This window comes from Mesoplodon bidens, assembly GCF_964165515.1.
Source record: "Mesoplodon bidens genome assembly, chromosome: 15".
Lineage (NCBI taxonomy): Eukaryota > Metazoa > Chordata > Mammalia > Artiodactyla > Ziphiidae > Mesoplodon > Mesoplodon bidens.
In genome coordinates, this window is record NC_138171.1 from 54683305 (window position 1) to 54699230 (window position 15926).

At 40.0% G+C, this 15926-nt stretch overlaps 1 protein-coding gene across 1 annotated transcript in view; it reads left to right on the forward strand.

Annotated features, from left to right (window-relative positions):
* Nucleotides 1-15926, forward strand: part of PARN (poly(A)-specific ribonuclease) — a 159459-nt gene that overhangs the window by 142013 nt on the left and 1520 nt on the right. The window contains exon 23 of the mRNA XM_081257994.1: nucleotides 2809-3002. Within this exon, the coding sequence (XP_081114120.1) occupies nucleotides 2809-3002 (194 nt within the window). The remainder of the gene's footprint in view (nucleotides 1-2808; nucleotides 3003-15926) is intronic.

The window sequence follows — 15926 nt, forward strand, 5'->3', positions numbered from 1 at the left end:
GTGGGATTGCTGGCTCAAAGAGTAAATGGATATAAAGTTTTGTTAAATAGTGCCACATTCCCTTCTGTAAGAGTGAGTTGTACCATTTTTCTTTGTCACCAGCAATGTATGAGTGCCTGTTTCCCCACTCTCAACAACAGAACATTTCATCAATCTTTTGGATATTTTTGCCAATCTAGTGGGTGAGAAATGATATTTCAGTGGCATTTTATTTTGCATCATGAATGGAGTTGAACATATTTTCATGTGTTTAAGGTGTGTGTGTGTGTGTGTGTGTGTGTGTGTGTGTGTGTGTGTGTGGTGAGCTATTTATTCATAGCTTTGCCCATTTTCCTGTAGGATTTGGGGGTTTTTTTCTTCAATTTTGACTGTTACTTGTGTATTAGGGACATTAGCCCTTTATCTGTGATATATGTTACAAATATTTTCTCCTGGTTTGTCATTTGTCTTTTGACTTTGCTCATGTTATTGATAGCCATGCAAAGGATTTTTATATGATCAAATTTATAAATCTTCTTATAAATTTGGATTGTGAGTTATAGTAAAGCCTTTTTCGACACTCAGGTTTTAGAGGAATTCATCTGTGTTTTCTTTCAGTATTTGTATAGTTTCATTTTTCACATTTAGATATCTAATCCATTTTGGCGTTTTTTTCTTTTTTATGGGGGAAGAATGGGCCTAACTTATCTTTTTCCTGTTGTCCCACCACCATTTTTTTGGAAGTTCATCTCTGCCCCAGTAATTTGAGATACCACCTTTATCATCCGCTAGATTCCTATGTGCAGTTGGGGCTATTTCAGGACTTTGTATTTCTTGAAGTACTTTGAATGCTGATGGTTCCAGCTGAGTTTTCATTAAACATTTACATCTCAGAGGCTGCTAGGTTCCAGGGTTCACAGCACAGAGGAATATTTAGGCCTCTTACCCTTTCACAATGGAAAGGTGTGTCCTTACTATTTTCTTACTTAATACTTTCTGAATTTTCCAAATTTTCTGAAACCAGCCGAAAATTGTTTTAGTCTTTAAGAAAAATTTAAAGGTATTATCAGTTTTTAAACAGTAAACTTCAGCATGAATTTCTAATAACTCTCCCCCCAAAATACTACCTTTGGTATTCTCCTTTTCTTCATATACCCTCAATAAAAGATGTTTCCAAAAGCTGCATATAACACAGGTGAAGAGATGACAGCGGGAGGCTGGCCAGCCAGGCTTAACAGGCCATCTGCTCTGAGCTCTCTCTGTTCTGCTTCCTATGGCTTCTGAGCACCACCACCTTCTTCACATGAGTGAGGAAGTGTAAGGAACAGGGAAGAGTAACATTGCAGAACTTGAATCATCGGGTAGCCCGAGTTTTTGTTCTTGTTTTTTAATTTGGCTGCTCCAGGTCTTAGTTGCAGCAGGCAGGCTCCTTAGCTGTGGCACGCGAACCCTTAGTTGTGGCATGTGTATGGGATCTAGTTCCCTGACCAGGGATCGAACCCAGCCACCAGCATAGGGAGCACAGAGTGTTAACTACTGGACCACCAGGGAAGTCCCCCAGGGTTTTGATATGTAACATTTTAAAGCATTCACTTCGGGACTTCGCTGGTGGCACAGTGGTTAAGAATCCGCCTGCCATTGCAGGGGACATGTGTTTGAGCCCTGGTCCAGGAAGATCCCACATGCCATGGAGCATCTAAGCCCGTGCACCACAGCTACTGAGCCTGCACTCTAGAGCCCGCAATCCACAGCTACTGAGCCCACGTGCCACAACTACTGAAGCCCGCATGCCTAGAGCCCGTGCTCCACACAAAGCCACCACAATGAGAAGCCTGCGCACTGCAACAAAGAGTAGCCCCCGCTCGCCGCAACTAGAGAAAAGCCCACTCAGAGCAACCAAGACCCCACGCAGCCAAAAATAAAGTAAATAAATAAATATATTTAAAAATAAAATAAAGCGTTCACTTCCTAGGGAAGGCTGACACAGGGGCTTGCTCATGTTCTCTCTCTCCCTCTCCGCACCCTGCTCTGTGCCTGAATGGCCTCCCTTAGGGGGAATGACTAGATTCTTTATGCTTTTCATAACGTGGGGGCTATAAAAAAAAAACCTGTTTATAAGACTCATTTAGAGGAGACAGGACTCACACTGGCCCTGTGGTCTCTGTTATTATCACGTTCTGATTCAGGGAACATATTTTCTTAAGGAAAATCAAGACATGTAATGTGATCTAATTCAACATGTCAAATCCTATAAAGCTTTTAAAATGAAGCCAGGTTTAATTATAATCTTGACAAGTCACCTTTTTGGAATGGAAGAGAATCATATGAAGGTGGGGTATACCTTTTAAGTGTATTCAAATGCACGAGTGGTGTGACAGCCCGGCAGACTCAAGAATTCTCCTGCTCTACTGTGTATCCATCAGGCAGCATGCAAGTAACAGTGCTATCTTGTGATTTAATGTAATCCAGACTGTTATTTTGTTATGGTCGCACTACTATTCTACTCTTCTGTTAGGGTAACTCTTATCAAAATAAAGACCAGGAATTTTCTTTAAAATTTTTTTCTTTTAAACACTATGAACAGCTTAGATTTGTGTATATCCATGCACAAGCCTGGTGTAGAAGTTTCTTCTGAACAAGCTTGTTGTGGGTGAACTTTCAGACTTCAGTTCACAGTAAGGTCTTTAACTTGCACCTCCAGGCAGCAGCTACCCATGTTGTTTGATTGCTAGTTAAGTGTTAATAGAATTAAGAGTGTTAAAATATTTTTATAGGTTTAGTCTTCCAGTTACTCTCAACACCTTTCATGTTGTTCCACTTGCATTTCAGTCTCACAGCCACCAGCACAGTAGGAAAGAGAAATCTGAGTCCCAGTCAAGCAGAAGGTGTCCTGGAGGCCAGAGTATCGGGGGAGATTTCTGACACTGAGCTTGAGCAGACAGATCCCTGTGCAGAATCCCTCTCAGAGGGAAGGAAAAAGGCCAAGAAATTAAAAAGGATGAAGAAGGACCTTTCTCCGACAGGTGTGTATTGAATCTCACTAAGGTTCTAGAGCTGTGTCTTCTTTAATGCTCTAGAAACTCTTATTTTGGGGGAGAGATTATAGCAGGGCTTCAGTCGATAACAAAGCCCATGTAGCCTAAAACGGGACCAAATGTTTTTCAGATCATTTTAATTTAATTTGAGGAATCTCCGAAAAGCCCTGGCTCTTGAGAGTGAGGCTTGGTGGGGGCCTCCTTGTTAAAGATGGTTAGTCTGTTTTGGTAACCTTCTCTCTGTCCTCCATGGTTTAGAGGTTTTGCTGATGTATGTAAAGTCACCTCAATATTTTAAATGTATATGTGAATTTGCACGGAGGCCTACTCCTACATGTGTTATTTTCAGTAGTAGACTTTTCACTGTTCTCAGCAAAACCCCAGGCCGCCTGAATTTCTCTCGTAAGCAGAATTATATAAGGAGTAAAAGAAACAGGAAATGAACACATGTTGTATGCCTACTGTGTGCTAGACACTGGAGCCTTCTCTTTCCTGATTGAATTTCATTCTCACAACAGCCCTGACATAGGGACTCATCTTTGTTTTAGTGATACAGAAGTCTGGACTCAGAGGCAAAGAAACATGCAGGTCCAGGTAGCTAGTAAGAGCAGAATGAGAAGGTGAGCCAAGTCCCCCAATGTAAAATGCCATTGGTAATTTGATAGGGATTGCATTGAATCTGTAGATTGCTTTGGGTAGTATAGTCATGTTCACAATATTGATTTTTCCAGTCCAAGAACATGGTATATCTCTCCATCTGTTTGTGTCATCTTTGATTTCTTTCATCAGTGTCTTATAGTTTTCTGAGTACAGGTCTTTTACCTCCTTAGGTAGGTTTATTCCTAGGTATTTTATTCTTTTTGTTGCAATGGTAAGTGGGAGTGTTTCCTTAATTTCTCTTTCTGATCTTTTGTTGTTAGTGTATAGGTTAGTGTATAGTGTATAGATTTCTGTGCATTAATTTTGTATCCTGCAACTTTACCAGGTTCATTGATTAGCTCTAGTAGTTTTCTGGTAGTATTTTTAGGATTATCTATATATAGTATCATGTCATCTGCAAACAGTGACAGTTTTATTTCATCTTTTTCCAATTTGTATTCCTTTTATTTCTTTTTCTACTCTGGTTGCCGTGGCTAGGACTTCCAAAACTATGTTGAATAGTAGTGGCGAGAGTGGACATCCTTGTCTTGTTTCTGATCTTAGAGGAAATGCTTTCAGTTTTTCACCATTGAGAATGATATTTGCTGTGGGTTTGTCATATATGGCCTTTATTGTGTTCAGGTAGGTTCCCTCTATCCCCACTTTCTGAAGAGTTTTTTTTTTGTTATAAATGGGTGTTGAATTTTGTCAAAAGCTTTTTCTGCATCTATTGAGATGATCATATGGTTTTTATTCTTCAGTTTGTTAATCTGGTGTATCACATTGATTGATTTGCATATATTGAAGAATCCTTGCATACCTAGGAAAAATCCCACTTGATCATGGTGTATGATCCTTTTAATGTATTGTTGGATTCTGTTTGCTAGTATTTTGTTGAGGATTTTTGCATCTATATTCATCAGTGATATTGGTCTGTAATTTTCTTTTTTTGTAGTATCTTTGTCTGGTTTTGGTATCAGGGTGATGGTGGCCTCATAGAATGAATTTGGGAGTGTTCCTTCCTCTGCAATTTTTGGGAGAGTTTGAGAAGGATGGGTGTTAGCTCATCTCTAAATGTTTGATAGAATTCACCTGTGAAGCCACCTGGTCCTGGACTTTTGTTTGTTGGAATTTTTTTTTTTTTTTTTTTTGCGGTACACAGGCCTCTCACTGTTGTGGCCTCTCCCGTTGTGGAGCACAGGCTCCAGACACGCAGACTCAGCGGCCATGGCTCACAGGTCCAGCCACTCCGCAGCATGTGGGATCTTCCCAAAACGGGGCACGAACCCATGTCCCCTGCATCGGCAGGCGGGCTCTCAACCACTGCGCCACCAGGGAAGCCCCTGTTGGAAGATTTTTAATCACAGTTTCAATTTCATTACTTGTGATTGGTCTGTTCATATTTTCTATTTCTTCCTTGTTCACTCTTGGAAGGTTATACCTTCCTAAGAATTTGTCCATTTCTTCCAGGTTGTCCATTTTGTTAACATAGGGCTGCTTGTAGTAGTCTCTTACAATGCTTTGTATTTCTGTGGTGTCTGTTGTAACTTCCCCTTTTTCATTTCTAATTTTATTGATTTGAGTCCTCTATCTCTTTTTCTTGATGAGTCTGGCTAAAGGTTTATCAATTTTGTTTATCTTCTCAAAGAACTAGGTTTCAGTTTCGATCTCTGCAATTGTTTTCTTTGTTTCTGTTTCATTTATTTCTGCTCTGATCTTTAAGATTTCTTTCCTTCTCCTAACTTTGGGTTTTGTTTGTTCTTCTTTCTCTACTTCCTTTAGGTGTAAGGTTAGATTGTTTATTTCAGATTTTTCTTGTTTCTTGAGGTAGGATTGTATTGCTGTAAACTTCCCTCTTAAAACTGCTTTTGCTGCATTCCATAGGTTTTGGATCATCATGTTTTCATTGCCATTTGTCTCTAGGTATTTTTTGATTTCCTCTTTGATTTCTTCAGTGATATCTTGGTTATTTAGTAATGTATTGTTTAGCTTCCATGTGTTTATGTTTTTTACATTTTTTTCCCTGTAATTTATTTCTAATCTCATAGCGTTTTGGTCGGAAAAGATGCTTGATGTGATTTCAGTTTTCTTAAATTTACGAAGGCTTGATTTGTGACCCAAGGTAACATCTATCCTGGAGAATGTTCCATGTGCACTTGAGAAGAAAGTGTAATCGCTGTTTTCGGATGGCATGTCCTATAAATATCAATTATATCTATCTTGTCTGTTGTGTCATTTAAAGCTTGTGTTTCCTTATTAATTTTCTGTGTGGATGGTCTATCCATTGGTGTAAGTGAGGTGTTAAAGTCCCCCACTATTACTGTGTTGCTGTCGATTTCCTCTTTTATAGCTGTTAGCAGTTGTCTTATGTATTGAGGTGCTCCTATGTTGGGTGCATATACATTTATAATTCTTCTTGGATTGATCCCTTGATCATTATGTAGTGTCCTTCCTTGTCTCTTATAACATTCTTTATTTTAAAGTCTGTTTTATCTGATGTGAGTATTGCTACTCCAGCTTTCTTTTGTTTTCCATTTGCATGGAATATCTTTTTCTATTCCCTCACTTTCAGGCTGTATGTGCCCCTAGGTCTGAAGTGGGTCTCTTGTAGACAACATATATATGAGTCTTGTTTTTGTATCCATTCAGTGAGCCTGTGTCTTTTCGTTGGAGCATTTAATCCATTCCCATTTAAGGTAATTATCGATATGTATGTTCCTATTACCATTTTCTTAATTGTTTTGGGTTTGTTTTTGTAGATCCTTTTCTTCTCTTGTGTTTCTCACTTAGAGAAGTTCCTTTAGCATTTGTTGTAAAGCTGGTTTGGTGGTGCTGAATTCTCTTAGCTTTCGCTTGTCTGTAAAGCAGTTGATTTCTCTGTTGAATCTGAATGAGATCCTTGCCAGGTAAAGTAATCTTGGTTGTAGGTTCTTCCCTTTCATCACTTTAAATATATCATGCCACTCCCTTCTGGCTTGTAGAGTTTCTTCTGAGAAATCAGCTGTTAACCTTATGGGAGTTCCCTTGCATGTTATTTGTCGTTTTTTCCTTGTTGCTTTTAATAATTTTTCTTTGTCTTTAATTTTTGTCAGTTTGATTACTGTGTGTCTCAGCATGTTTCTCCTTAGGTTTATCCTGCCTGGGACTCTCTGTGCTTCCTGGACTTGGGCGGCTCTTTCCTTTCCCATGTTAGGGAAGTTTTCCACTATAATCTCTTCAAATATTTTTTTCGAGTCCTTTCTCTCTCTCTTCTCTTTCTGAGACCCCTATAATGTGAATGTTGGTGTGTTTAATGTTGTCCCAGAGGTCTCTTAGGCTGTCTTCATTTCTTTTCATCCTTTTTTCTTTACTGTGTTCCATGGCATTGAATTCCACCATTCTGTCTTCCAGGTCACTTATCCGTTCTTCTGCCTATTATTCTGCTGTTGATTCCTTCTAGTGTATTTTTCATTTCAGTTATTGTATCATTCATCTCTGTTTGTTGTTCTTTAATTCTTCTAGGTCTTTGTTAAACATTTCTTGCATCCTCTCCATCTTTGCCTCCATTCTTTTTCTGAGGTCCTGGATCATCTTCACTATCATTATTCTGAATTCTTTTTCTGGAAGGTTGCCTATCTCTACTTCATTTAGTTGTTTTTCTGGGGTTTTATCTTGTTCCTTCATCTGGTACATAGTCCTCTGCCTTTTCATTTTGTCTGTCTTTCTGTGAATGTGGTTTTCTTTCCACAGGCTGCAGGATTGTGGTTCTTCTTGCTTCTGCTCTCTCCCCTAAAAACATGGACTCTTAGAGCCTTCCCCTCTTCTCTGACATAGGAGCCAACATCACATGTGAAGGCAGCCACTCCACCATCCTGAGTTCCTTAGATGTGGCATGTTCAGGTCCTATCTTTATTTTTTTAATTTAATTTTTATTAGAGTATAGTTGCTTTACCATGTTATGTTAGTTTCCGCTGTACAGCAAAGTGATTCAGTTACACATATACATATATCCCCTCTTTTTTAGATTTCCTTCCCATTTAGGTCACCACAGGGCACTGAGTAGAGTACCCTGTACTATACAGTAGGTTCTCATTAGTTATGTATTTTATACATAGTAGTGTATATATGTCAATCCCAATCTCCCAATTCATCCACCCCCCCTTCCCCTGCACTTTGTGTTTGATGGAAATGCTTTCGTTTAAATCTCTGAAGTAGGCATGATGGTCCATTTTACAATTAAGAAAACTGACGCCTGAGAAAAGACAGTGTCTTCTGCAAGTGGTGTTGAGAAGGCTGGACAGCTGCATGTAAATCAGTGAAGTTAGAAGACTCCCTCACGTCATACACAAAAATAAATTCAAAATAGCTTAAAGACTTAAATATAAGACATGACACCATAAAATTCCTAGAAGAGAACATAGGCAAAACATTCTCTGACATAAATCGTAGCAATGTTTTCTTAGGTCAGTCTCCCAAGGCAGTAGAAATAAAAAGAAAAATAAACAAATGGGATCTAATCAAACTTACAAGCTTTTGTACAGCAAAGGAAACTATAAAGAAAGTGAAAAGACAACCTCCAGAATGGGAGAAAATATTTGCAAATGATGCGTCCAACAAGGGCTTAATTTCCCAAATATACAAACAACTCATGCAACTCAACAACAACAACAGAAAACAATATAATCAACAAATGGGCAGAAGTCCTAAGTAGATGTTTCTCCAAAGAAGACATGCAGATGGCCAACAGGCACATGAAAAGATGCTCAATATCACTAATAATTAGAGAAATGCAAATCAAAACTACAATGAGGTATCACCTCACACTGGTCAGAATGGCCATCATTAAAAATCTACAAATAACAAATGCTGGAGAGGGTGTGGAGAAAAGGGAACCCTCCTACACTGTTGGTGGGAATGTAAATTGGTACAGCCACTATGTAAAACCATATGGAGGTTCCTTAAAAGACTAAAAATAGAGTTGCCATGTGATCCAGCAATCCCTCTCCTGGGCATATATCCAGAGAAAACTCTAATTCGAAAAGATATATGCACCCCAGTGTTCATAGCAGCACTGTTTACAATAGCCAAGACATGGAAGCAACCTTAATGTCCATCAACAGATGAGTGGAAAGAAGATGTGGTACATGTATACAATGGAATACTACTAAGTCATAAAAAAAGAATGAAATAATGCCATTTGCAGCAACATGGATGGACCTAGAGATTATCATACGAAGTGAAGTAAGTCAGAAAGAGAAAGACAAATACCATGTGATATCACTTACATGTGGAATCTAAAATACGATACAAATGAACTTATTTGCAAAACAGAAACAGACTCACAGACATAGAAAAAAAATTTATGGTTACCAAAGGGGAAAGGGGGTGGAGGAGGGATAAATTAGGAGTTTGGAATTATCAAATCCAAACTACTATATGTAAAATAGGTAAACAAGGTCATATTGTATATCACAGGGAACTATATTCAATATCTTATAATAAACCATAATGGAAAAGAATATGAAAAAGAATATATATATAAATGAATCACTTTGCTGCACACCAGAAATTAACACAACACTGTGAATCAACTATACTTCGATTAAAAAAATTAATGAAAGAAAGAAAAGAAAAGAAAAGGAGTGAGGAAACAGCAGAGGCCTGAAGGTTATGTGACTTGCCCAAGATCACAGAGCCCTTAAGTCAGGCCTGCAATAAAGTGGGTACCTTTAAGCACAGTTACGTGACGAGGGGGATGCCTGAAGCCAAAATTACTCCTCTCCTGTATCTCGCTTCCTGATAGTCACCCCTGTTAGTGGAACCAACAGTCAAATCAAAGGATGGGAGTGGAAGCCTGGAACTTGATTCACACCCAAGCCAAGAATCCATTGTGTTTCAGTTAATTCCCCTTTTTACATGTGGCTCGATCTGCCTACAGGGCGTTTTCTGAATCTCATTGATATGAATGAAATCAAAGAAGCAGCAAAAATGTCACAGATGCCTTTTATACATTATGCTAAAGCTTAACTTTAACTGAAAGCTTAAACTCTTGTTTGAAGTCTGGGGCTTGTATTTTAGCTGTCTCTTGAATCTGTGAGTCTCCCTTCCTTTCCCTCATTTAAGTATTAGAGAAGTTTTTTTAATCTGTAACATACTTAGTCTTCATCTTTGATAACTTGTTACCACTGCCACATTGTACCTGCTTCACAAATCTTAAATATTAAATGTTAGCATGACTTTCAGAGCTCACCCCAAGCATGTTGGGTGGTGGGGCACTTTTCCCCTCTTGTATAGCTTTCCTTCAAATCATTCTCTTTAATTTTTTCACTTATCTATTACTTCTCAGGGACAGGATTTTAGATTTTTTCCCTTCTATCTCAGCACAATCTCAAAGGTATTAAAATACCTAATAATAGATTGCATCAGTAGATTAGCTCCTTTTATAACTTTCATCATTTTAAGTGAAAACTTTCTATGAGTTATTTGGGATTTTGAATTTATAATACCATCATTAAAATAGTTTTTTTTTCCTCCCATTGACAGTAAAGCTGTCACTGCCACAAGATTTGAGCTAAAAAAAAAAAAAGAAAAGATTTTTGTACTTCTTTGTCAGTCCAGCTAAAAAAGAAAGAGAAGCATCTTGACAACTTTTAAATGAATCAGAGCACTTGAGATCATTGAGTTTTCTTCTGGAGCACCATTCACTAAGACCTTCTGACGCAAGGCTGGAAGTTTCCTGGATCCTCTTGGTTTGTTTTAAGCATGTAGTCCTAATAGTATCAGCAGGATGTAGGTCGAGATATCGGGTGCTGGACTTGGTAAGTCATCTGATTTTGATTGCTCATTTACTTTAAGGAGGTCCTAAAATGAGTGACAGTGCCAAGTTCAGACTCTAAAGGGTCTGTATGAACCTCCCAAAGGTTCAGAGTGTCCCAGGAGCAGAGAGGGCCTGGATTGATCTCGGCCGGAACTGGATTAGAGTGTCTGGTACAGTGTGGCTCCGTCTGTCCTGCACAGATGGGTTCTAAGGCATCTAGCCTGAGCGTTCCTACTGGGGACATTATCTTGACAGGTGCTCAGATGATCACTAGGGTACGTTGGGTGCCCAGTGCACTGCTAGTGAAGGCATGAGAAACATAAAAGACAGCATTCCACCTGTAGGAAATGTTCTGTTTTCCGAGGGGAAAGTAGCAAGAAGTACGGCCATAGAATATCATGTACCATAGCAATCCTGGGACACTGATGCTCGATAAGTCCCACACAAAACAGTGTCATTTTTCTTAGTTACACAATTTAATATCAAAGATACACTAAGAGTTAAGTACTGGACACCTTCCCATATAACAAAGTGACTTAAGTTATAGAAGAAATGACCATTTATTGAGTTGATATTATATACCGGACATTGTGCTAGGAATGTCCTTTATGGCCTAGTCATTATAAAAACCAAGTAAGGTGTAGATATCATTATATCTAATTTATAGAGAGAAAACCAAGGCTCACAGAATCACAAATATGCAAAGTCAAATACAGCTGTTATTGGGGTGGCAGGGAGGGCTGTCTGATCCAAAGCAAAGGCCTTGTACCACTCTGCAAAATGTGAAGTTTATCCAAACTTTAGAGGAAGCAAAGGTTTCTTTGCAAAGGTGAATATTTCTGGCATCTGTTCTAGATCAGAAACAACTACCAACCTGGATATTCTTGTGATGAAATCATGCAGTAAAAGTCCGAGACATTATTTTCTTTTGGAGCTTTATGTACCTGTTATGTACTTAGTAAATATTTCTCGTAACTGTAGTTGTTTCTATCCTATTTTCAGGAAGCAAATGTATAATATAAATCCCCTCCCTTTATATTTATTGTAGTTAGTGTAGATTGGTAATGCTGTCTGCTTTCCACTGGGGCATTCAAGGTATATTCTTCATTGGTACATAAAGGAAACAGCTCTGTGTGCCATTTATGCTGGAGTAAACTGTCTAAGAAATGTTCCGCAGACAGCAATGGATGGGTGTCCACAGCGCACTTGCTCTTGCTGAGTAAGTGAATTGTGTTCCAGTGGCCTGATGCTGACCGGACTGGCCAGTCTCAAAATAAAGATGGACTGTCCACTAGCCAGAGGTTCCGGCAGCACCTGTTAGACAGTGTTCACAGAACAGGGCCGAGCTGTGGACTGTTCCTGGTGACTTTTTGTCACGTGATAGAGTTGTTCCAAGTTTCCTTTCCACTTTACATTTAAAATCCAACACAGGGCTTTCCTGGTGGCACAGTGGTTAAGAATCCACCTGCCAATGCAGGGGACACACGTTCGAGCCCTGGTCTGGGAAGATCCCACATGCTGTGGAGTAACTAAGCCCGTGTGCCACAACTGCTGAACCTGCGCTCTACAGCCTGCAAGCCACAACTACTGAGCCTGTGTGCCACAGTAAAAAACTGTGGCAAAAAGAAAAACCCAATACATTAGAGCTTTACATGGTTGCCAAGAGCCGCAGGTTTTATTGTAGTCTTGACTAATCTGCTGAACCTTTCCAGCTTAAATCCCTAGGGTTACCGTATAAAAGTAGGGAGTCTACCTAGAACAGCGGTCTCCTTATGCTGTTGGAGGTCTCCTGAAGTCAGGAACACGATCTGCAGTTGGTGCTATCAGTCACCTGAGCGGCCAGGCTAGGGATGTCCAGCGACCTCCCAAAGAACTTTTTAATTCCTCAATTAAAATGCAGATTTCAGCCTAACCAAGGAGTGCACTGCCCTGTGGGGCGGCACACTCCCTGCGACTCCCTCTTCCTCCAGGCAGACCTCGGGGGCTCCCCACACACCATCCAGGGGAGCCCTGCTTTCCTGGTGTGGATACCACCCCACGACCAGGCCCTTTGGAGCATTTCCTACTTAAAAACTCCTGTATGGCACCCCAAAGGATCTTGTCCTATACAGAATTCCACTCTGTAGGAAATGATATAATGGCAGATTTCCAGTGTGCTGTGTAGTTTTTCAGATTCACGTGAGGGAAGAGCTGTCTTAGCTCTCAGAGTTTCTCCCTTTCAACTCTAGTTAGGTGAAAGGTAAATCAGCAGAAACAAGTATCTTTTAGTTTCTTTTGTTGTTTCTGTTAATAAAAATAATGTGCTCACTATGAAAATCAGTAAAACGAAGGAAGCTAGAACATTAAACCCTACAGTTACTTGATACTCTGTTAACAAGTATTTTACTCTGCCTATCATTTTTATACATAGTTGGCATCATACTCTATATGTCATTTAGTATCTTGTTTTCCCCCCATTAAAAAAAAAACTCTTGGTCAAATAATTTTAATTATCAACATAATATTTCATATTAAAATTTGTTGGATTTGTTTAAAACAACATTCCTCATACCTTTTGCAGGGTCAGCTTTACTAAGATACAATTTACATACAATATGTCATTACTTTTAAGTGTACAAGTTGATGAATTTTGACAAATGTGTACAGTCATAACCATCACTGTGTTCAAGAAATAGAACAGTTATTCCAGAAGATTCCCTCGTGCCCCTTTGCAATCAGTCCCTTCCCATCCATAGATCCCGGCAGCCACTGATCTGCTTTCTAGCACTGTAATTTTGCCTTTTTCAGAAGGTCATTTAAGTGGAATCATTCAATAAGTAACCCCTTGAGTCTTGCACTTAGCTTAACGCATTTGACGTTTGTCTGTGTTCTTGCCCATGTCACTGGCTCATTCCTTCTTTCTGCTGAGTAGCAGTCCATTTTATGGACATATCACTGTTTATTTATCCGTTTTGCCTGTTGACATTTAGGTTGTTAGCAACTAAGAATCTAGCAGATATAAACATTTGTGTATAAGTTTTTGTGCGAACTAAGTGTTCATTTCTTTGGGAAAATACCTAAGGCTGGAATTACTGGGTCGTATGGTAAGTGTATGTTTAATTTTATAAGAACCTGGCACACTGTTTTCCAAAGTGGCTGCAGCATTTTGCATTCCCACCAGCCGGGCCTGAGGGCTCAGTGGCTCTGTACCGTCACCAGTGTTGGTATTGTCCTTTTTGCCATTCTAGTGGTGTGTACTGGTATCTCATTATGGCTTTGGTTTGAATTTCTCTAATGACTAATGATGTTAAGTATCTTTCTATTTGATTATTTGTCCATTTAAATCTCTTTAATGAAATGTTTGTTCAAATCTTTTGCTCATTTTTTCATTGGGTTGTTTGTTTTCTCCTTATTCAATTTTAAGAGTTCTTACGTATTCTTACGTATTCAGGATACAAGTCCTTTTGGGTGTTTTACAAATTCTTCCAGACTGTGCTTTTCTTTTCATTCTCTTAACAGTATTTTTCAATAGTAGAAGTTTTAAATTTTAACGAAATCCAATTAATCAATTTTTTCCCTTGGATTATGCCTTTGTTGTCATATCTAAGAAATCTTTGCCTTACTCGATTGCAGAGATCTTCTCTTGTGTTTTCTTCTGGAAGTTTTCCAGTTTTAGGTTTTACATTTAGACATACAATCCATTTAGAGTTAATCTTTGTATGTGATGCAAGGTATGGTCCATCATAGCAGGAGGCAGATGTCCTGAAGTATCTGTTTAAAAAGAAAAATTGTTCCTGAATAATTCTTTGCACTCTAGTAACTAAGCAGGGCTGTGAAGGTGAGTTCCCCGGAAAACCGACCGTAGCTCTTTATCCGTTAGCTTTGAGACGGACCCTTTGACAGTCTACAGCTCTCTCTTTCTGGAAGGTGCTAGAACAAACACCAGCAGTGACCTCCAGCTCCCCTCTGGTCTGGGTCTCCTTTAGATGGTTCGTAAAGTTCTGTTTCCTCTGTACACATCATTCTTGCTCAGCAGCTGCGCATTTTAGGCAGCTCTCTGACTGCAGGCTGTTGGCTTCCTGGGCAGCCACCACGTTCAGTGTTGGGCCACTTTATCCCTAAGGGAAGGAGCCTAATGTGCATTAAAAACTTGCTCTGTGCCAGGAACCTGGCTGAATCTCAGAAGTCCTGGGTGGCATAAAGTAGCATCAAGTCCATCTTACAGATGAGGCAGTGAGAGTTGCTTGGAGTCTTACAGCTAGTGAGACGGTCAGGCCAGACTTGCCTCACTTCACAGCTTTTGCTTATTCTGTTATTTCTCACTAGCTCTTCACAGAGTCGCTCCTGTGCGTTTGATGGCGTACCACCAGACTCGCATACACTCCCATCCAGCTAACCGCGGGTGCGATGATAAATATGACAACGCAGTTGCTTTTAGCCATTTATCTTTTTTCCTCTCAGCTAGTTTTAATTTATTTCAGCTCCCCACATTTGGCGTTGTGGATTTTACCTTTAGAATGGCAGATTGGCTGCTGTAATATTTCTTTGATATGTGAATTGTGAAAATGCCCTTATTGATGTTTATTTTCCTCCCTACAATTAGGTGTTGTGTGACTGTGTGGTGGAGGAGGGGTCAGGCTGGTTCAGTCTTATCATGGGCCGTCTGTAGTATTTAGTTGCTCTGGGGAGGGGAGTGTTTGTGTTTTGTTTCATTTTTCAATAACCTTTATTCCTTTTCTAACTGGATCATGGGAGTCTTTGTCACATGGACCATCTCCTGCCCATCTTCACTTCTCAGGAGCAGTCCCAAGAGATGCATGTGCAACACAGCCACGAGACTTGGGGCAGAAGACTTCAAATGACCCCTCGCCTGCTCTTCTTATCCTGTCTGTCTGGACTTTATCTCAATAAATGAGCAGAAGTGGGAATTCTCACTCTAGTGGAATTCCCTGTGTTATTTCATGTGTTTGGACCTAGTTACCTTCAGGCATTCCTGTCACTGGCAGTAGCCACTGCCAGCTGAGCGAGTTCCCCTCTGTTTTTAGAAGTTACTCTCTACTTCAGACATCATCACAGACCTCTCCCCTTTTGAACCCTTAGAGTGTTAGCAGCTGGGGCTGGCTTTGCCCGTTTCCCTGCCAGCCCTGCTCTAGGGCTTAAATAATGCATGATACCACGGGTACCGGAATGCCCGGTCGTGCATTTTCCATCGTGAACACGCTGTTTCCTAACTTAATTCCCATTCACTCAGGTCTGGACGTTTGTGGTCCAGGCCCTGACCCAGTGCTGCTGCTGCTGTTGCAGAAAGTAGCTGAATAGAGACGGGCTTCTAACTTCGGGGTGAAACTGTTTGTAACGGAAGAGACCCTTCAGTCCAAGAAGACTGTAGCCAGTGTTGCTGAAATTGGAAAAAGCTACAAGCTGCTTTTGCCCCTTTTGGGATCTTTGAACTCCCACTGGTCAGCTTCCCGCCACTGTCTAGCTGCCAGCCCTTGAGA